Source organism: Antrostomus carolinensis, unplaced genomic scaffold (genome assembly GCF_000700745.2).
Source record: "Antrostomus carolinensis isolate BGI_N321 unplaced genomic scaffold, ASM70074v2 scaffold21310, whole genome shotgun sequence".
In the NCBI taxonomy this organism is placed as follows: domain Eukaryota; kingdom Metazoa; phylum Chordata; class Aves; order Caprimulgiformes; family Caprimulgidae; genus Antrostomus; species Antrostomus carolinensis.
The window spans coordinates 186,869-208,690 of record NW_010289426.1 but is presented as its reverse complement, the minus strand read 5'-3'; the positions used below and the strand labels follow the sequence as shown (position 1 = coordinate 208,690).

Here is a 21,822-nt window from a genome sequence, read left to right as displayed (position 1 = left end):
TTTTCTCTTTTTTCTTTTTTCTTTTTTTTTTCCACCCCTATTTTTTCTTTCCCTCCTCTGCTTTCTGAAGGAGTTGGCACAATCTTGTGTTATTAGGACATAAGCCAGCTTGTTCTAGTGGAATTTCCTGTCTGATTTTAATTTCCCCCTCATTTTTTCTTTCCCCCCTCAAAGTGAGACAGAAAAGCTTTTTAATTGCACTGCCGTAGGTTGGCCTTTCGGGATATTATTATTCTTATTAAGTACTTCCTGTTGGGAGGCAGCACAGAAGTAGAAGTAACAAGGATCTCAGTGCAGTCAGGGCTTGTGGCCTCTTTGTTTGTTAATAACTGTCAGATTGGCAGCGTCCTCAAAATACATCTTGCCCTGACAGCCTGGCAATTAAGTGATTTTCAAGACTCTCAACATTTGCAGCTCAAGACCTGTGGAATTAATAAGCTGCATTAGGCCTTTTGGATTTGTTTTCTGCTGTTTGGTAGTCACAGCTCCTGTCCATCTAATAAAAAGCCGGCACCAGCAGGAAAGTCTCACTCTGGAAATCCTCAGCGTGGATGTAGGAACCCCAGATCAGGTGTGGTGGGGCAGATTGGCATGTCCCACATGGGATTTGCATCCTATTGTCCATCTTTCAGTACTTTAAGGGGGTCTGTAAGAAAGATGAGGACAGATTTTTTAGCAGGGCCTGTAGCAATAGCACAAGGGGTAATGGTTTTAAACTGAAAGAGGGGAGATTTAGACTAGGTATAAGGAAGAAATTTTTTACAATAAGGGTGGTGAAACACTGGCACAAGTTGGTCAGAGAGGGGATAGAAGCCCCATCTCTGGAAACATTCAAGGTCAGGCTGGACAGGGCTCTGAGCAACCTGGTCTAGTGGAAGGGGTCCCCGCTCACTGCAGGGGGGTTGCACTAGGTGACCTTTAAAGGTCCCTTCCAACCCAAACCATTCTATGATTCTGCATTCTCCATCCCAGCCTCAGTGCCTCCTGTTTCAGCAGGCTCACCGTGCCCATGTAGGGTCTAGCGATACGTGCGTTCCCCTGGGGTGTTTCTGTCCATCGAAGCAGAGAGGCCTCAGCAGCAACCCTATGCGGTGCAGCTCAGAGACCAAAGCTTGGGCGACTTCTCCAGCAGCGATGTGTGAGTGGAATGGGTTACCATGTGCCATCACACTGCTCATGTTTCCAATTTTATTTTGTCCCAAAGAAGAATTCAATGATTACTTATCAGAAAAAGGTTTGTTTTGATTTTTTTTTAATTTCCCAGGAAGAAAAAATTCTCAGCAATCTCTTTCAGAAACTTCCCATGTTGGCAAATATTGTTGCAATAAAGTCAAAGCGTTTCAAGTTCATCACTTCCATATTTTTCTTGTAGTCTAAAATATAATAGATCATAAACCATCCTGATCTCTTCTGCGCTGCTTTTGACAGCAGCTGCAGGTTCCTGGAAAATGTTTTCTGACACAAAACTGTTCTGCCTTAAACCTTCCGCCAACTCAGGCTATTTAGGACTGAAGATGAGGGCTGGTGGCAGCAAGGCTGATTAAGAGACTTTTCTAATTATTGCTCTTTGGAAAGCCATCAGAGCTTCAGTGTTTGGGCACCCTGCTGCAGGACTTCCTCGTGCTTGTGGAGTTCCCCCTGGCTGCAGGAGAGCTCTGCTTTAATGTTATTTACCCTTCCCAGAGGTATAAAAAAAAATAATTATTTGTTCCCTTAAGGCTACTACACAGCAGTAACCCAAAGACCCCAGGAATTCTTGTAGAATACTAAATAATGCATTACTTTTATTCACAGATGCCCATCTGAATGTCTGAAAATACTTCTAGAGATGTGAATGTGTTCATCCTCCCAACACCATTTTGAAGTTTTTGAAAGTTTGGAATACAACTTGTTTTACAAGAGCAAAGCCAGATCTTTCCAAGCAAGTTGTCTTCAGGCTTCAGAAAATTCCCGTTTTCTCACCAAGAAGCAAAGCACCCCATTTTTGGTCACACCTGAGGCACTCTGCAAAGCCAGCTCCTGCATGGGAGCACACTGCAAGGTTTTCTGGTGTCCTTGTATCCCTGCTGGCAGCAGCTGGGCTGTCACTGCTGGGATGACCATCCCCAGCCCTTCAGTGGCTGAGGCAGAAAGCCCTTGAGATGCAGCATTTCAGAGATGGTAGATGAGATCTTTCAGGGTTTGATTTCTTAACTACAGTTCTGTGTTCTTGTAGAAAATGTCAATGAAGTCTTACATTTTTAATCTAATTTTCTCCATGGAGGGAAAGGCCATTTTTAGCCTTGCTGTAATTGTTCTAGTTCCTTTGCCCAGTAAAAGACTGACAGGTTTAACGCCCTTAACGAAGGTCAGGCAGTGCAGAGGAGCAAGCTGAGGAGAGCTGCCAAGAGCTTCAGGATGGGTTAGACATCAAAATGAACAAGAATATCCTACTTCCATTAGGGCCTGAGTTCATTTAAGCACGCTGCCTCCTTCTTGGGGTGGGGAGGAATTTATGGGCAAATTCCTTTGGTGTTGCCTGGAGTTGGCCACGGGGCCGCGGGGGGAGCTCGCTGATCTAATCTCACCCCATCCCAGCTGCAAGAGCCAGCTCGCTCTGCAGACACCTGCCTGCCCGCCCCGCCGTTGGACACAGCCTGCGGCTCAGCAGTGATGCCCAAAAGCAAAAACAGTGTCTGGGCTGAAACATGTTCCCCGGCTGCGTGGCCACCAGGACCACTTTTCTGCCTGCTGCGTGCCAGCGGTGCCCAAGTCCTAGGTGAGGGCTGTGTAATGGCACCCATCAGCATCTGCAGACTTTTTCTTTGTTCTTCCACTTGAGCTGAAGCAGCAGAATAAACTTTATAGGAGGATAAACTCCTCTGGGCCATCCCCAGGAGGCCAGATGGGTCTTGTGATGGTTCTCAAGAGGGTCTCCTCCAGGATGCTGGAGAGAGGCAGCTTTGCATTTACAGTGTCTGATGAAGAGGTTTGCTGTGACTCATGGCTTTTATAACAGCTTCTATTGTACAGGCAAATCAAGGAGTGGGCTTTATTCTGTGTAAAATAAGCACCACATCTATGTGGGCATCTAAAGTCCGTGTCCCCACAGGCAGCTGAGCGACCACGCTTGCGGTCTCGCTGCTGGCTGGTAGGGAAGCAAACGGTTCCCAGGTTTTCCCTTGGAGATGGGGTAGGTGCAGGGGGCTCTGGCAGTACTGCTGGAGAAGAGGCAGGGATTATCGATGTTGTCCTCTGTATCTCATCGTGCCTCAGTTTCTGCAAGTGTAAAGTCATGCTGAGTCTGTCCTGGAGGTGGTTTGAGGTGTCAGTACCATAATGTTTGTTTCAAGGCTCTTTTGGTGATTTTATAGCTGAAGAAGGGCAAGGTATTTTTTATTATTTCTTGTTTACTTTTCACATATCTGCATCCTTCCAACGCTCCTACAAGGTATTTTCTATTACTTGAGCCCTTTGTCCAATAGAAGTTAGTTGTGTGCTCTTTATTGCTTACCTGAATGGAAATCTTGGCTTGCTGCACCCAACTCACAGTTAAATTAACCATATTGACTTCTCCAGCACCCTGACAAGCATTGTCTGAAAAATAGTTTTGTAAATCAGGCTACCACCATCTTTCTTCATTAGGTATCTCAGAAAACTGGTTCTGTATCCCTCTGGATGGAAACAACTGCCTGGATGTGTTTCAAAACGGCCTGTAATACCCAGGGTGTGAGAAGAGTCTCCTGTAGGTGAGCTGGTGGGATTCTGCCTCCCATTTATACTTGCTATGATGTTCATAGCAGCTCAGAATGAATATTTACTATTATTTTACCTGTGTAGTTCCTCTTTTATTTTTGTCAAAGCCACTGAGCAAGTAATAAAACAACGTCATAATTAACCAATAATAATTGAAGTATGCTGTATGAAAACCAAACCAAATGCTAACAAGCCAAACAAAAGAAAAGCATGCACGGTGCAGCCCTGTTTATAGTGCTGTCTGCTGGAATCATTACACACGTTGATATAATAATACTGAGCACTTAATTACCACATCATTTTTAAAGTGCTGTATAAACATTAACCAAACCTCTGAGGTAGGGAGGTATTATTATCTCCATTTTAAAGAGGGGAAATTCTGACAAAGTGAGGTTAGTCCGTAATTTAGTGTCATGCAGTCAGGCAGCTAGTGGGGTGGGAGGTGGAAGTTGCACCTTCACGGCCAGTCCTCTGTGATTTTGGTGACAGAAAAGTACCTGAGATGGCTTTTTGTGAAACGCACAGTGCTGCCGTTCGGGGAGGGCAGATACTCCTTCAGACACCTCTCTCTGCTTAGAAAATATGCAGATCAGTGTAATTAGCAACCACATAATTATCCCTTTTTGAGGGAGGCATGCAGTTGGTGTATTTTGTAAGGTATCTAAACAGCATTAAAGTTGAGCTCTCGAACGGGGGCTTGTGGGGGACTAAGAGAGGGCTACTCTAGGCTTGTGTGTCTGCTCCTCCTCCTCCTCCTCGTATCGATCCGAGTGGTGGTTCTGGGAATGGTTTTCCCTGCAAAGACCTTAATATTCTGTGTGGTGGTACATGACTTCATCTGAGGAGAATCCCACAGGCACACCAGCGTGATCTGCTCTGTCATGTTTCTGTGACCCAATTTTCCCCGTTCTTTGTCTCAGACCTTTGCTGACCCCAGGCCTATTATCTCTTCCAATAATTCACCCGGGCCATTATTAATGGTGCATTAACTTTGGCTGCGCTTTCAGCAAAGATGTTTTTCTTGTGCTCATTCATTCGCTCAACTCACTTAAACAGCGAGATCATTATTCTGGGGACGTCACACAAACACAAAAACATCTCCCTTGCTGACATCTACAGCCCCGTAGCGTTTTGCTGAAGGGGTGGCCATCCAAATACAACACTGAAATGCCCAGGAGGGACTAGCAAAGGGAGTCAAGTAACCACACACACACTCAGTCGCCTGGGGCCAGTTTGCCTCCCCTGCTTGCATGCCTGGCTGTCCGGGGATGCTCTGGAGCCCACCGAGCCCAGGGTAGGTCTAACATGAGAAAAATGCCTGCATGAAGACTAGGGAGCAAAGCACAAGCCCCTCTTTGCTGTTTCAAAACAAATCTGATGTTTGCCAACACGGTTGTTGGATGCCAACACGGTTGTTGGATATCAAACTGCATCCTCTTAAAATGTACACTGTGGATGAGTAAAATTGGGACCTTAAAAAGCCTAACAAGAAACTGAATGTCACTTTCTATTTAATTCTGACTTGATGCTTTAGGCTTCTTTGGGTGATGACTGAGTGAAGGACACTTTAAGTTTGTTGTATCTTTAATCTGGCTTTTGAGAAGAGAGTGAGATTTGGACATCTGGGAGAAAATGTGGGCAGCGAGAAGGGCCTTTGCTCTGGAGATGGGGGAAACTACCAAGTGCCTCCTCTCGTGTCTTAGAAGTTTCCATTATCCTTTCCATACAAGCTGGACTTTGAAAAAAAAAAAAAAAAGGAAAGCACAAGCTGTTGCAAGCTGCCGTGTCACACCAGCAGCATCTCACCACCCCCAGTAAGAAGGATGTGGCCCAGGACAGCACAGCACTGCTGCTGCTGCAAAAGCACTCATGGACACTCTGTGGACACCCTTTCTGGGACATCCCTTTCCCTTTTTTTTTTTTTTTATTTTTTTTTTCTCCTGTGTCAGCTGCTTGTGTGAAGCTGCTAGTGCCGCCACGGTGACAAGAGTGTGTGAGCTGTAGTCTGGAGAAGTTTTTCTCCTGTTAATCCAAATCAGTCCAATACCCCAGGGCTCCGAAGCCTTTTTGAGATAAAGCTGCAGTTTCTGCCTGCTGTGGTTGAGGTTTGCTGTGGAACCTGCTATTGTTTGACTGCATAGACTTGGGCAAGTTATTTTATGTTACGCTGTTTCAGCTCCCCCCACGTTAAAAAAGGGCCGTATTTCAAACGCATGTGTTTGCTTCTCTTGACAAGGAAAGGTGAAGCTTTGTTAGTCTTTGCAAGGTAGCTTGTGATCCCTTTATGAAAGATATGTCCCATGCATCATTAAAAACATCGGAAATCAAGCCAAAAGAGATCTTAATAAGTCAGCATTTATTTGTTTTTCCTCTTTTATAAAATGATATTTCTTTATGGACATTTTTTGCAAACTTGTTGGAAAATGCACTGCAAGTGCTGCATTATCCAGCCAGCAACCTTTTACTTTTTTCCTCAACAAATTACTTTCCCCATTGGTTGCAAAATGGTTGTGCGCTATTTCTGATGGCAAAGAAGCCTGCTTACAGCTGGGACTGCTTGTTCCCACAGAAGGCTGTTGTACATCCATAGGAAAACCATTTTTTTTAGCCTACCCAGTGACCCACACAGCTCATGTGTGCTTTAGATAAAGTAGTGGGAGCTCTGTGCATATTGGATGGTACAGAGGATGGGGGGGGGCAGTCTTCTGGGGCTGTCTCCCAAGCCGGTCTTGCCGAGGGACCCCAGTTGCAAGTGAGAACAGAAGACATCCTTTAAGTGCTTTCTGAAAGCCTTTCCAAATTATTTTTGTCAAAGTGAACTGCAAACGAAACCTGATTCAGCAGTTGGGGGTCTGATTTCTTTTCTTATGCTGCATTTTTTTTTAAGTGATCACATGTGTAGCCTGAAGTATTTGAAATAGAAAAAGCTTATTTGACCTTTCCTAAGTCTCCTTTTTGTGCTGAAAAAGAGATGCTGCTGTTAGTGATGTCAAAACGTCTCCTTTGCTCGCTATACAAACCCATACGTGCAGTGTGTATTTCTCTTGGGGCACAGGTTTATCTATGGAGATAATCAAAAGCCTGCATCATCCTCAAAAAATGTCTGTTCCTGATGCCTCCCTCCCCAATTCCTGGGATTTTCGGTAAAGGGACATCCCCTTTAAACCTGCGTTTCTGCTTCATATCTTTTCTCTTTGAAGCCAGAGTGTTGTCTGGCCTTTGAATAGACAAGGATGAGAATATAGCAGTGGGAGGTCCATGTCTTGCTCATAAACCTTGGCCAGAAAATCAGCTCCAACAAGTGGGGACAGGTAGCAGCGTCTTTCCCCTTATCAAACGGCACGGCGGAGCAGACGCGTTCCTGCACGAGCAGCAGCCGGGGGAAGGTGGGGCCTCCCAAACGCGCCTGGCTGCTCGGCCGCTGGGCTTCACCCAGGAGCTGCGTGCCACAGAGTTCACGAAGTTCCTTGTTATTTCTGTGTGAAGCACCCTGTTTTCCCATAGTCCCTACCCCTTGGGTGCCACTTTGATTTGTTCTTGGGTTTTCTCTTCCTTCCGAGAGAGCCAGAGAAAATGTTTATCTATTGTTCCAGTGCTAGGGGACTTTTGGAGGTGCCACATCGTGCCTTTGCGCCCCAGCATATGGTACCACACGGCTTGGTGTGGCCCAACTTTTTCCTGGGGAAAAGCTTTCCCCAGGCCTCCTGCTAAAACCTTCCTCCCTCTGTGTAACACAATCATCATTAGCGCTAATTGGGCAGGTTTGGGGCTAAATCTGCAAAGATTGCTTGGGTTTGGTAAATCCTCTGCCACCACAAAGCAGATAATGCTAAACAAAAGATTGCCTTGATTAGATTAAAGTTGGCAAATTCATTGCCCTAATCATCATATTGCCCTTCCCATGGCTATTCAGGAATACATCACCATGACTTACTTGAAGTAATTGAATATAATTGTCTTTTTAACTCGTATGTGTAAAACATCCATCTTTGTTAATGGCGTGTGTTGCTGTCCTGCTGCCAGCTCGCTGTCCTCTTTGCGAGGGGTGGGAACAAGAAGCAGAGCTGGGCTGACGTTTATGAATTGCTAGTTGATTGCCTATAAAACCATTCATTATTTCTGACCGAGCACCTGGAAGAGAATAAAAAGGAACTGCACCACCCCCCCCCCAGCCACTGGAGCCCGTAGGCTTGGCTGGTGCTCCCAGGAAGAGGAGCTGAGGGGAAGCCCCAGAGTGGGATGTTGCAAAGGGACGTCACCAAAAACAACCCTTGCCCTTGGCAGCAGCAAAGCACAGGGCACGTGGTGAGGTGGGAAATGAGAACAGCAAAGTAAAACAGGCGCCCAAGGCAAGGGCCTTGCTGACCCTCCTGCAGTCCAAATAGGTTGAAGTGCTAAAAACAAACTAATGGTGCCAGTGGGATGGAAGAAGTTCATGGAAATTTTTCTGCCATTAATAATCAGAAGTGTAAGGAGGGAGAAATTCTTTTCCGATGTCATTTTTATACCAACAGATAGCTAGGAAAGGAGGCCAGGCAGCAAACACCCAGTGTTTTCTTTTCCCCAGCTCTCCTGAGTGACAGGGAAAGACTCTTTTAGCACAAAATTTCCAATATTACCTCAGCAATCAATCATTTAGAAATGCACAGTTACAAAATAAAACATATCTGGGTTTTAAGAGATTCAGGTTGACCCGTTGTTCTTAACAGTTTCATCATTATTAGTGAATTAAACTGGCGCAGAGAATGGGCCCAAGGACTAGGATACGCCTCTCTGCATTATTGAAACATTACCACAATGCTCAGCACAATTTCAGCCCATGTCAGCTCGCACTTTCCTACAGCTTAGGGGTTCACCCAGCCCTGGACCTGCCCGTTACTGGCAGGGCAGCCACCTTGTTTGGGGAGGTTGCAAAATTTCACCTATATAGATGCTAGCTGGGCTTTGCAGGTTGGCCCCAGGACTGCAGATGAATTGGGTTTGTTTGTATGGCATAAATATGGGGTGGGCACTGCAGGAAGCCCAGCCTAGGGGCTCAGGCTGGGAGAGATGTTTAGGTTGTCTGGCATCAGATATCTGCAGAGGGATAGTTGATTTTGTGACTGTGCTTGGTGCATGATGATGTAAAACTTCCCTGCCCCAGTCCCCTGGGTCCCCACGGCAGCCATGGGTTGTGGCCGTGGCAATGTCCCCAGGGAGGAGGGCAGCAGCTCCAGGTGCCTGCCAGCCCGGGCAGCAGTGTGGGCTGAGTATGGTTTGGGGAGACCAATGACTGTATGGTGCTGCGTGGGCAGGGGACGGGGTGTGACGGCTGAACTTTGCTGCGTTTCTGACTTGGAAAAATACTGGCTGCCTCTTAAAATGAAGACTCCATACAAGTGTCCTTATGTAACAGATCATCCCTACCCAAGACGGTTAAAGGGTGAATCTTCCTCCTGCCAAAACAAATCCTAAAGGATGCAAGTTTATTCTCTAGCTGAGCTGCTTTTGGGAGAGGAGGGGAGGGGAGCAGAAGGGGGGAAGGCGGTTAACACAGTTACCCTACTGTGTCCTGACATTAGGCGAGCTGCAAAAATGCTCCCAGTGTATCAGGTTGTGCGCGGTGCCAGCCCTTAGCTGGAGCACGGAGAGCAAGTCTGCTGTGGAACCTTAAATACTTTCCAGCCCGAATACCTTAGCTTAACGCCTTTCAGCGGAGTTGGCAGGAGGGTTGTTTTTGTGTAGTCTCTCACCTCTCCCGGCAGCCTGGCTGACGCGCCTGTGCCGCACTGTGCTCAGGGATTGTACATTGCAATGGGAGTAGGAGCTTCAGATCCTCTTGCTGATATGCCAGGAAAGACGTATACGAGGATTTCATGCAGGCTTTGCGCGACGGACCTGAAAGGAGCCCAGCCTTGACGGACGGAGTCAGCGTAGCTCTGTTGCAGCTGGAGTCGCAGATGAGAAAGGCTGAATTTTAAGTCTTTCATAGAAAAAGAGTTTGACGTTTACTGGAGTTTGCTGAGCATCATCGAGAGACTTGGCCCAAGCTTTGACACTTTGGTTTTGGATGGTGCTTCCCCACTCTACAGAGAGATGCTACCTGTCGCGGAGGCAAGTCACAGGGAAATACTGAGTGCAGGCTGGGTTTTGAAATGCTCACTTAGGAGGCTGGTTTTGTTTTGCTTTTGGTCTCCGTTTAGACAAAAAGTCCAAGAAGCCAGAGAGGGGATGGGAAGACCTGTGACAATATTAAGTAATCTTTAATGTAGAACTTCTAACTGCTTGTAAAGGCAGAGCAAGACCAGCCTTTTATCTTTAAGATGATAGCTGGTACAAATCTCGAAAGCGGCATCGTTACAGATGTGATGAGCCCTATCAGAGGGCAATTGTACGGTATCGTTATCGAGGCTTTGCTAATTGTATTTCTTTAGCTTCTGTAATTTTAGCAGGAAAGGCCCAGGCAGCCAGGCAGTTTTGTCAGGGGTGTCATGGAGAAATAACCTGATGAATTTTCCATCAGCTCGACTCACTCAAATATTCTCACCGTTAACTTTTGGGGTCAATAATAAATATTAAAACCTGTAGATTTAATAAGTCAATGTAGGTGTTCTCTGCCTTTTGAGACCACTTTATCTTTCCATCAAAGATGAAACAAGCTTCTCAAATGAATAAAAAATAGGGCTTCAAGTGATTACAAGTGAGAGCAATTTGGGCTCCTCTCTCAGAACCTGGCAGTAGGCACTTTTGAGCCCTTTCTGACTGCCTAGACGGTCTGCGTGAGCACTGCTCTCACTGTTACATTTTTAGGTAAATATTTCCAACCTGTGTGTGTACAGACCTTCAAGAAAGGTGTTTGCTGCCACTCCAGGCATGAGGGAAGACGCAGGTCTGGATCCCGCCAGGCTCTGTTGAGTCTGATTTGCGTTGCAAGTATAGTTTTCCTTGGTGCTTCCTATAATCTCCTCAAGTTCAAAGAGCGCTTAGCTGCTTGTCTTTGTCAAAAACCCTGTTGGAGATCTTTTATGTCGAAGATGTAGGATCTCTCCGCATGACTTTGATTATTTATTCATTCCACTTCTCTGGTGTATGATAGCGCTGATATCATGAAGACCCCTTGTCTTGCACTGCTCTTGCTCTGAAATTCATGGAGATTTAGTGCCTTTGAAATTGTTTTAAAAGGAAAGGAAAAGTTTTTGAAGTCCTTTTTTTTTTTCTTCCTCTTCTATTCCCCTCAACAGTGCCGCAGCACATTTTTCCAGCCTTCCATGCTCCTTTGCCAATTGACATGCGCCACCAGGAAGGACGATACCATTACGAACCTCACTCTATCCACGCTATCCATGGGTAAGTCTTGTACCTCCGCTCCCATGCTTTACTTAAACGTTGGCCATCCGCGGTACACTGAATCCTGTTGCTAAGGTCCCAGGGACTCGCTGCCCTCCTGGCAGGCTGGCCCCGCTGACCACCCCTGGCCCCGCTGTCCCTGTCCAGTGGCAATACTGACCTGCCTGGCAGAAGTGCTCTATGGCTCCCTTAACCCTATAGAAGTGCCGCGTAGCAATGGGGTGGGAGTGCGGGGCTCCTGTGTCGTTATCTGGCTGAGGTCCCAGGGACAGGCTTGTGTTGTGTTTTTGTACCCGCAGTGTTTCTTACATCATACTGTGCCTGGGTCTTTTCTGGCACCGTCCTGGTGAAGACCCAGCATTGCTCTCTCCGTTTGGAGACCTCATGTACCGTTCCTCCCTGCGCGCTGGTTGGGGTATGGCAGGGAAAGGCTGCTGGGAATACCGTAATTCCCTTTAATTTCACCAGATAATGACCTGGACGGGCTGGATGGTGTTTTCTAAAACGCAGGAAAGAGGAAGGTCCTCACATGGGTGCCCGTGTCTGTTTTGGAGGGACAAGACACTGGGTTTCAGTGGTGACTTCCTTGTGAGAGTCTCCCTTCCCCAGGGCAGCTGATGGCCGGTGGGCGCAGGTGCTAGTCGGGAGCTGTACCCTGAGAAGAGCAATCAAGGTTAATCTTCTCATCCAGGACATGACAGCTCAATAGTCCTTGTCGCCTTGGAGGACATGTTTATAGAGAGATCTGGGTTCACCTCCTCTAAGCTTTGACCAGGGCAGGGAAAAAGGAGCCAGCAGAGATGTGAACAGATGTAGTGACTGTGTGGCCAGGAGGGTTTCTCCTTGTCCCTGAAGCACATCCATCCCTGTAGGAGGTGAGGAGCAACCTGATAGGGTTGGTAGTCCCACGACCACCCTGACATCCCTCAACCAACAGCTGTAACACAGGGCTCAGCCATCAGCTGAGGGACAGATCCCAGGGCATTCGGTGTACAGGAACCTGTAAGGGTTGGAAACACTCTTCAGGGAGAGCAAAAGAAGAACAAATAGAGCTTGTCACTTAAAAAACTCTCATTTGATCCCGCTGTTGACTCCGGAGCCCATCTGTGGCCACTCCATCCGGCCAGGGTCAGTGCTCACCTGGCTTTGCAGGGGCTGTTTGTGGAGCTGTGCTTTTTCTGGATAGGTGTGAGTAGGGGAACAGCCCCCGGGAGGCAAGGAGCACAGACGGCGGCAACCGGGAGATCTGTGGAGTCCCACAGCTACTAAGGCTTTATTCTGCTTCCAAAATGCTGCGGGAAAAAATGATAGGGCATTCCCCTGGATCTTACCAGAAGACAAGTCGTTGTCTTTTTGGCTGGCAGTCAGTTTGACTGGATGTTTAAAGGGGCAGAGCAGCTCCTTCCACGCTGTGCACAAAGGGGAAAAGACAGGGTGGTTTGTTAACATGGGAACTTGGGGGGGCTGCAGGGGTTGGATAAAATAATTCTGGTCTTATGTGCAAGTACATGCAAAAATTGTAGAAAAAAGAAAGATTAATAAAAAAAATGTACTGGGAGATAGTTAATAAGCCAGAGCTCTGGCTAATAAAGCACATACTGACTTCTGAAAGGGGCAATATTCAAAACAGTGGTTAGAAAAGAGGATGGCAGATGCTCAGATATTTGGCACCAGGTTATTTGTGTGTCCCACTCAATGCTTCCCTTTGCTCCTCATGGGCAGGATAGGGTGTGCTGCCTCTGCAGCAGCTTCTCCACTGGGGTCATGGAGAAGGATCTTCTCCAGAATGCAACCAAGATCTTTCCAGCTTGTGCCATATACCTGTGAATCATAGTGCCGTGACGGGAGCCAGTATTTTATCATACTGGAGTTGTCCAACTGGCCAAGTGTACAGAGCTGGCAGATCAGGTTTCAGTTCATCTGCACTGATATTTATAATCCATTGTCTTAGCAGTGACCACATTTGTCTGTCAGGGAACCAAGAGTGTCCTGCTTAGTATTTGTGTAGAGTTGTTGGTAAATACCTATTGCCTTTCTTCTTTGGGATCCTTCACATTTTCAGCAGCACCTCTCACAAAAACGAATTGTGAAGTACTGGAGAGAAAACTGGGTTGTTGGTTTTAGAGGAGGAAACATAGTTTTCTTTGAAACATTTGATAAGATCTGTCTTACTAGCTGGGCATTGTGCTGAAGGTTGTCTCTGTGGCTGGTGAAGAACTAAATCTGAGCAGCCAACTGCTTCTTGTCTGTGGGGTTTTTTTTAGGGCCAAGGGAATGCAACTTCTGTTCGGCTCTTTTCCAAGTGCCCTGAATTATGGCACAACCACACTGGGAAAATTCTCACCAGTTGTGGAGTTCGTCTCTTGACTATTTTTTCTCTTTCAATTTTATCTGCAAACATCTTAACCTCATCTCCTGCACTTTCCTCCTCTGTTTTTTCTCCTGCTTCTCTTTTGCCTTCTTCTCTCCTCTAGTCTCTGCTCTGGAGATCATAACATAGTGTTCATCCTCTTCGCTGGAGGATGTCCAACGTGAAATCATCCAGAACACGGTGGTGGAGCTGGGCTAGAGCATGCATAGAGGTTGTGCATTTCTTGTTCAATAGGCTGGGTGGACTCGGAACAGTCAAGCCTCTAGACATTTGAACTCCATCCTGCTGGTGCAGAAATCCATCCTTCTGTTTAAAGTAAACAACTCAAAAAAAAAAAAAAAAAAATGGCATGTGCATATTTCTAGAAAATTATGGTAAATGTTTGGAAGAAAAATTGTGTCACTGAGTTTTGGCTTTATGATTAATGTGATCGGTGCCTGACAGAGAGCCCCCAATGCATCAAGCCTGTATTCTAGCTGTCTGCTGTCTTGCCGGTACCAAATTTATCTAATTACATGAACATTGCACAGCAAATTAAGTGTAGTCTCATTTATTGCTAACTATGGGGTCTTATTATCTGCCTACTGCATTATGTCAAAGGTTTGTTTCCTGATTGCTCGATGTGACATGGCAGTGCATTCGCCTTCATCACTGTTTTCATTTGGCCTAATGAGAACATACGTTATTTTATCCTAACTGGAAAGAGCTCATCTGCAAGGCTCTCTTGATCAGGACCAGCTATCAGGACCCTTTTCTTGAGAATATGGTTGGGAATATGGAAAACTCAACTAAGAAAAGATCCATATGTCAAGATGAGGGTGTGAAAGATCCGCTGTGTTTCTGCTCACAGTTGTCAGTCATTATCTCTCAGGCATTTCCTTGTTAAACAGCATGACAAATAATTTTCAGGGCTTGAGCATTTATTTTTTACATCCAGAAGCAGGTCATGTTGGCATTGCCTTGAAATAAATGTCTAGAGATTTTTTTGGGGGGTGGGGGTGATAAAATAGCATTTCTCCAGTCATTAGGACAACTCACTTCCTTGTACAACCTCTGTTGGTTTTACTTATTTGGTGATACGTCACTCCTTCCTTTTTTGACATCTTTTTTTGGCTATAAGAACAATTTCACAGAATCATGGTGCTTGTTGGCTCATCCACTATCTCATTCAGATGATCCTTGAGATCTTCACAGTGCAAACCAACAGGAATATTGTGAATTTAAGGTAGCATCCTGGATTCTGATGCTTGTGAGCTTGTGATCATATGGAGGAAGGGGGGAGAGGCAGTACTGGAGTCCAGTGGACACTGAGAAAGAATGTAATGCAGAACAGAGTAAAACTGAGTATGGGATGAAATCTCTTCCAGGACTGTAGAATTAGAGTGGAATGAATAAAGAAAATTGTATTGGTACATATAAATTTTATGAGGTACCACTTCCACAAAGCAACATTGTTTAATATTAAGATTGCAAAATACAGTGCTCAAAAGCTAAGAAATGACAGAAAAATACATTTACAGATTCTGACTCATTTTGTATGCCATTGTGATAATGCATGAGATTACACAGCCACATACGGTTTTTCCCTGGGATCCCCACCTCTCCCACAGCACAGGAATGGCCCAGGCTCTGTGGAAGAGTGACAGTGGGTGTTATATGACCTTTCTGCATCCAACTTTTATCATTTTATCATTATCAGAATTTCACTTTGCACTGTTGGTTGTAGGCAGAATATAGATCAGCGTTGCCAGAAAAAATCATCAGCCAGAATGTTTTAGCAGGTTCAAAGCTGAACCAAATTCACTTCATAAGTTGGAGCAGATCCTTTTATAACGAAGGGATATTTCATATTTTAGTGAACTTCTTCACAGAAGCTTACTCCACTGGGGCCCAGTGTCTGCAATAACTCCCTCCACTTTAAACCAAGGGGACTCTTAGCATCAGCTTTACGAGATCAAGCCCTTGACTACAGAGGAAATCTGCTGGCAGAGACAGCAGGTGATTGCTGATAGCTCCCTTCCACTCCCACTTTTAGGTGTGCTTAGCTACTCTCAACTTTTTTTTTTAAAGCACAACAAAAATAACTAAAAACTCCTTAGCTCAGCTTAAAAGTCCCTGCCAATGCAAGAGCCTTCAGGGCTAACCCTTGTAAACAGCATGCCTAGGCTTGACTCAGCAAGAAGCTTTTTAACAGTAGCTCCTAAATTGTGGTTAAAACCCATCAGGCATTATGCAGTGTAACAAACAAAAGCAGCCTTGTTTTTCTACCGACATCCTGGTGGTGTTTCAGGATGCAGTTCTGACTTTTTTTATTAACAAAATATTGTTGTTGCTCTTCTGTCCACACATAAAAAATAGTAAAAGAAAACCTGAGCTGATAGTCACAAATTCCATGGATTTCATGAGGGTTGAACTGTCCCAAAGACCTAATCACAGAGAAGAATCTGACTCCATGATAATGCAGAGTTGCCCTTAATTTCCCTCTGGTAAGGATTTTATCTGGTTTAATCATGATTCTTCCTCCATTTCCCTGGGATCTTAATGTATTGCAGATTTTCCCTGATACTCAGCCTACACTTTTTTTTCTTTATCTGATCCTATTACCCCTCCTTGTTGAAGTTTGTTTTCTTTTTACTATATTTAAAATTACAGAATACCTTTTCAGGACCAGTTCCAATGTTCCCGAGCTGTTTAGGCAGGATAATTCACAGGTGGGCAAGGTGATTGTTAAACTTTTCATCATAAAAAGGCTATGTCTCAAGTGTTTACAAATTTGCCAAATTTAATGTCGAACCCAAGATTTTCCGTGTTGGATGTCTGTTTCAGGCTGTTTTTCTCTTTCCTTTGTTGTTTTTGTGAGATTCAGCCAAGGAAGGCCAAGTGGGGTTAAGGGAAAATATGTTGTTTAGCCATACAAAAAATAATCATCATCAACTTATAACTGTGCTTGGAGAAACACCAGTGTCTCTTGCTTTAGAGGTGGAATTTGCTATTGTCACAGATGTGCCTTTTGCTCTTCCTATTTGAAAAAAAAAAAAAAGCGCACACAAAAAACCCCTCAATTTTGACAGATAGAAATCCTTTGAGAAAATCTCATTTCCAACACACTCAGTGAAGGGGTGTTGGAGATAAATTTTTGCAGAGATATTTTCAGAGCACCCCCATGGCCCTGATGGTGTTCCAGCTGAGCCCTGCCAGGGCTTTCCTGCCTGTGCTTCCCATTTTCTGCCACAGTCTCTTGGTCATCCCCTCCACCCATGGGGACTCATGACCACAGCTGATGGCAAAGAGGAGCTGGTTGCATTGCAAGCTCGCAGAGCTGCCTTTGTGCGTTATCAGGTGTGCATAAAGTGCCTTCAGTTAATCTCCACGAGACACGGTTCCCACAAGGCTGCAGCTTTGATCCCATCAGGTGGTTCAAGATGGGACCCCAGGTAATGGTCGTTCCTGCAGCAAGGACGCGGCACAGTTGAGCCACAGAACGTACACGCCAATAAAACCTGTGTGTTTTCTTATTTACTTTTCTACCGGAGTAGAAAATCTTTGGCAGGTCGTGATTGATGGTACTGTGCTGCTTTGGAGATAGAGCGAGCTCCCTCCGGAGTCAAAGCAAACAGCTGCTCAGAGAGGCCTTCTTACGTGTTTTGCAAAGTTTTATGACTTTCACCAAATAGACACATTTCTCATTTGGGAAGAAGGTTTGGGGGCTCCCACATCCAATTTATTCTGTCCCCTTCTTTCCCACATGCTTCTTTTATTTATTTAAGAAAATAAGAATGTGTGAGTAAGCAATGGTTTGCAGGCCGGTCCCTTCCAGAAGGCTGGTTCAAACCTCTCCCTGGTCTGTAATTAGCAGGAGTGCATTGCATTTAGGTGGCTCTTTGGTAACCTACAGGTGGTGATTTGCGGGACTATCGATACCAACTTCACTCTAAAACTACCAGGATTTATACTTGATGGTCAGTTCATCCATCTCCAGGAGACCATAGATTAAATACTGGGCTGCTGCTGTCCTGGTTTTGGAGCTGTAAAAATTACTTTGATTCCATGCGTGCTTTAGTTTTCTCACCTCTAAATAGCCGTTACAGTAATATTCACCTTCCTGATGTTTTGAGAGCTAAAAGTCAGGTGGTCTGTGACTTGTTCGGCTCCCCGGAAGAGGCTTGCGGCATGTTTTCAGCCATCAGGAAAGAAGTACAGAGCACTGCCTACCTGCGCAGAAACTGAGAAAGTACATGCTTAACATCTTCTGACCTCAGTGGGGTCAGAAGTGGTCTGCCCTTATGGGGCAGACGTAATCCAAAACACTCATTAGGGCTAGAATGTTTTTATAGGTTTTTCCAATCTGATAAACTATTCTGCGGAAAAAAGCCCCAACCAACCAAACACAAACCCCCAGATCTTTCTCTTTTGAATCTTGTTAACAATTTTCATTCTTTTCAATTTTTTACATTATGAGAGAGATTTGCTCATCTGTGCTGTTCCTTAAATTGAGGGTAGCTTCATCATATGTGTTTAGTTAAATAGCCTTCAGAATACTTTGAAAAACTCAAACCTGAAGTCCAGAGGCATCTGAAGGTGCATGCTTTCAAAGTCACTAAACTATACAGTAAGATAGAAACATTTGGGTTGGATTTTCAGTTGCTGAATGCCAGTGGCATTGCACTGGAGTGGGGGACCTCAGTGAGCTCAGATGGAGTTGTCCCCATTAGCGCTCAATGAAGATCTTAGCCACTGAGCTGCTGATGCTATGACACCACAACTTACTGAATGAAAAACTGCAGCTCTAATTTAGCCTAATCACTGCCAGAAGTGTAAAAATGGCTAGGAGGTTTTAGCATTTAGAACAAGAGCCTGATCTCTGAGGTCTTTTGTGTAAACCTCTGGCATGTGTTCATTTAATATGATGTCACTCTGTAATCCACCATTGCTTTTAAATGTCATTCTCAGAGCTTCATGTCAGCAAGTCTTAAGTGATAATCCCTTTGCTTACCTCACTTTATAGTAGATTAAAAGTGACTTCATGCTTCCACCTTATCCACTGTTAAGCTTGTGCTTTAGAAAAAAAATTGTTTGAACTCTGTTCTCCCATTGCTTTCTAAAGACTTTCTAAACAGAGAATGCAGGTCTTTCAGAAGCTGTTTCAATGGTATTGCCCACTCTCCATTGCTTTCAGATGGATAAATATGTTCAGTGCCAACCTCCTGACCTTTTATACTCCAGTGTTATGAATTTGTTTCCCAAGTTTTCTCTCAGATAAATGTGGAGCACTGCCCCTCCTGGCCTCTCCTTTTTCTTAATCCTAAATAAATCCCCTCTCTAGATGGTGAGAGGAGCCCCTCACCAGCTTCTTACAGTCACAAGGACAAGAGACGATGAGACCTGTTGCAGTGTTTGGCTCCTGTGTGGCACTTTCTCTTGCAGAGCACGGGGGTGTGCAGGTTCCCCATTTCTGGTTCTATATCTCCTGGTTGAACTTTTACTCTATCCTGTAGCAAATCCCTTTTCAGTATAAAACCTCTCTACGCAGTTTGCCTTTCTAGTCAAACTCTCCTTTTTTTCTCTCTCTGAATTTCACCCTCCTGCTCCTAGCACACCTCCTCGTGTAACACGTCCCTCCAGATACTCGCTGCATGTTGTCATATCCTTCCTCCCCACACTAATGAACTGGCCAGGCTGCAGCCTGCAGCATATACTCAAATATCAATCTGCTCAGCCTCCTCATTTTCACTGTATTTCTCTGAAATCCTTCCAGTGCATGTGGAGATAAATGGACAAAACCCATCCATCCCATTGGCTTGTGAAATGAAGCCTGCGGCACATCACTTTTCGGGTGCTGGTTAATCTGGGTTCCCAGCTACCAGTAGCCATGGGAAACAAATAACACAAGGTGCTGAGTGATAAAAACTAATGGCAGGGATGCTGGCTTCTTGTGACACTGGAAGAAAAATGTGGGATTTTTAATGTCCTTACAGAGTGGAAATTTTAAAATCTCATCCAAAAGTTTCCCCCATGCAACAAAGAGCAGAGAAGTCAATTTACCCTGGAAGGATGAAGGACTGAGTCAACTCTGCTGGGATTAGAACATGTGGTTCGAGGGATCCTAGGTATTTCAGATCTGATTCTCAGACCACCCAGATGGCTGGGGAGGGCAGGGGGGGGAACCAAAAAACAAACGACAAATAAAAAAAGGACCCTTTTTGGCAGAACTGTGGATCTGGATACCCTGCCTGCAGCTAACGCCGTGCATGCACGTCTGCACAAACCAACAGGCAGAACTGGGTGCTGTTACTCTCACAAATCTCATGTCTGCAGAGCACTCCTGTGGGAACGTGTGTGTTTAAATGGCCTTTCTAGATCCCTGGCTTTGACGCTAATCCACGTACGTATGTTTTTCTTCTGTGTGCCACACCATTTTGAGAATTTGTGATTTTACACAGTTTTCTGCCTTGGAGGCTTTTCATGCCTGTTCTTTTAAGTTTCACCATTGATATTAAATAGACAACTAACACAGCTAAAGTTTAGAGCATTACTCAAGGGTCAACTTTTAAAAAGTGCCTGTATGATTTTAGACTGTAAATCCGATTGTATTGGGTCTGGCTAGCAACATTATTTTAAAAAGGGGTGTTGTGAGCTTCAAAATAATATTGACCCTTAGGGCTGGCTTGTCAAGCACTGGTAATGCAAAGGCACAGTGAGTTTTTCAAACATGCTGGATTGCAGTTAACGTCTAACTCCTTCAACCTTCATTGAAACTTGGAACCCCAAAGCCAGCCCTAGTAAAGGAGTTAAGTATCTAAAAATTAAGAACATGGCTGGAATGAAGTTAAGAAACACAAACATGTTAATGAGGTGGCTTGTGCATGCTTGGAGTCCAGTGTACGTGTCTAGGTCATGCAGCTCTTGTAGGACTGATGGGGATATTTTCTGCACTGTCTCCTCTCTGTTGCAGGAGCATGCACATGACAAATCTCATGGGAGGATATGCCATGGAAAAAACATATTCAGGGTTTAGTTGATATCAGTTAGCTAGACTCCACTTCAAGAGCAAGTTTACTGCATTCCCTGCGCTCACTTTATTGTCATGTATGGGGTTGGGTTTTGATGTAATTGATCATGGTAGCTGATAGTGAAACCAGGAGATTGTGAGCCTTTTGATTATTTTTTAAGCTGATACTTGGCTCAGAACACCTTACAGCATGACAGGAGCCTGGGAGGTAGAAGCTAGTCTTTTCCACCCCCTGAGCAGCAGAAGGACCTGTACCATGGTATCTCTGCCGCTGAATGCCTGCTGTTAGATTAAACATGAGAGTTAGGCTCCACCACCACCTCCTGCCCTTTCTATGAGTGCAGGTGGAGCCTCCTCACAGCAGAGGTATTTCTTTCTACCACAACTAATTTTATCTCTCTCTTACACTTCTCCCTACTCGCACACACTTAACCAAGTCACTTATAGTAGCACCTGGGTGCAGTCAGACACGCCTGAAGAAAAACGTTAGGGCTGTATGAAATGCAGTCACATTGAGCTTTTTGAGTTTAAGTCTCTCTGAGACGTAAATGCATGTTTCTAAATCCTGCAAGGGCCTTTGAAATATTTTCCTTTCGATCCTGTAAAACATCCTGGAGAAGATGTCTTACGCCTCCTCTTGCCTCTTCATGAGAGACTTTCCTAGCTTGGTTCTGGAGCTACTTAACATGGCTTTTGATTTGCAAACTAGCTGCAGAACAAGTTACCTGCTGATTGATTGCTTCATCTGAAAGCCTCTTAAGATCCCACAGAGTAATCACACATCCCAAATTACCACTGGTAGAGGAAAGACTACCAGAATGTGGTTAATACATTAAAAATAGGAAAGTTTCAAGCTTACAGCTGCATTAGGGTGATGTTCTTACATGCATATTCTTGTTTGAGACTATTTGTCTTCACTCTGAGATAAAACACTTGATTTCATATACTGTCTTTCATCCCAAGTCAAGCGCAGTACAATATTTTACAAGAGAAAACTTCATTGTAGATGACAAAGAGCAGGGTGTAGAAAGATAGGATGGTGAAGGAATTAACTCATTCAGTCATCAAATCAGTAAATGAAAGGAAGATCACTCTAATGGGGATTAGCAAAAAAGGAGAAGAGCTGTTTGGAGAAGAGATGTTTGTAGAAGAGATTTGAAAAGAAATGATAAGGCAGAGGGACATACAGAAAGTGATCTAGGCTACAGAACTGTTTTAAAGTCTCTCTCTTCAGGAAAATGCCTAAGCATATGCTTAATTAGAAATACCTGTTAGGTCTGTTGACTTCAGAGGAACTTAAATGAATGTTCATAAACTGTCCTGGAGAGAGGTGTTCTTGTGAAGATGCCGTAAAGCAGAAATGTTTATTAAATCCCACTTG

At 44.8% G+C, this 21,822-nt stretch overlaps 1 protein-coding gene across 1 annotated transcript in view; it reads left to right on the top strand.

Moving 5' to 3' along the window:
- Nucleotides 1-10,963: 10,963 nt before the first annotated feature.
- The window catches only part of GLI2 (GLI family zinc finger 2), a 65,502-nt gene continuing 54,643 nt past the window's right edge, over nucleotides 10,964-21,822 (top strand). Inside the window, 1 exon segment of the mRNA XM_010170444.2 lies at nucleotides 10,964-11,061. Within this exon segment, the coding sequence (XP_010168746.1) occupies nucleotides 11,003-11,061 (59 nt within the window). The 5' untranslated portion in view covers nucleotides 10,964-11,002.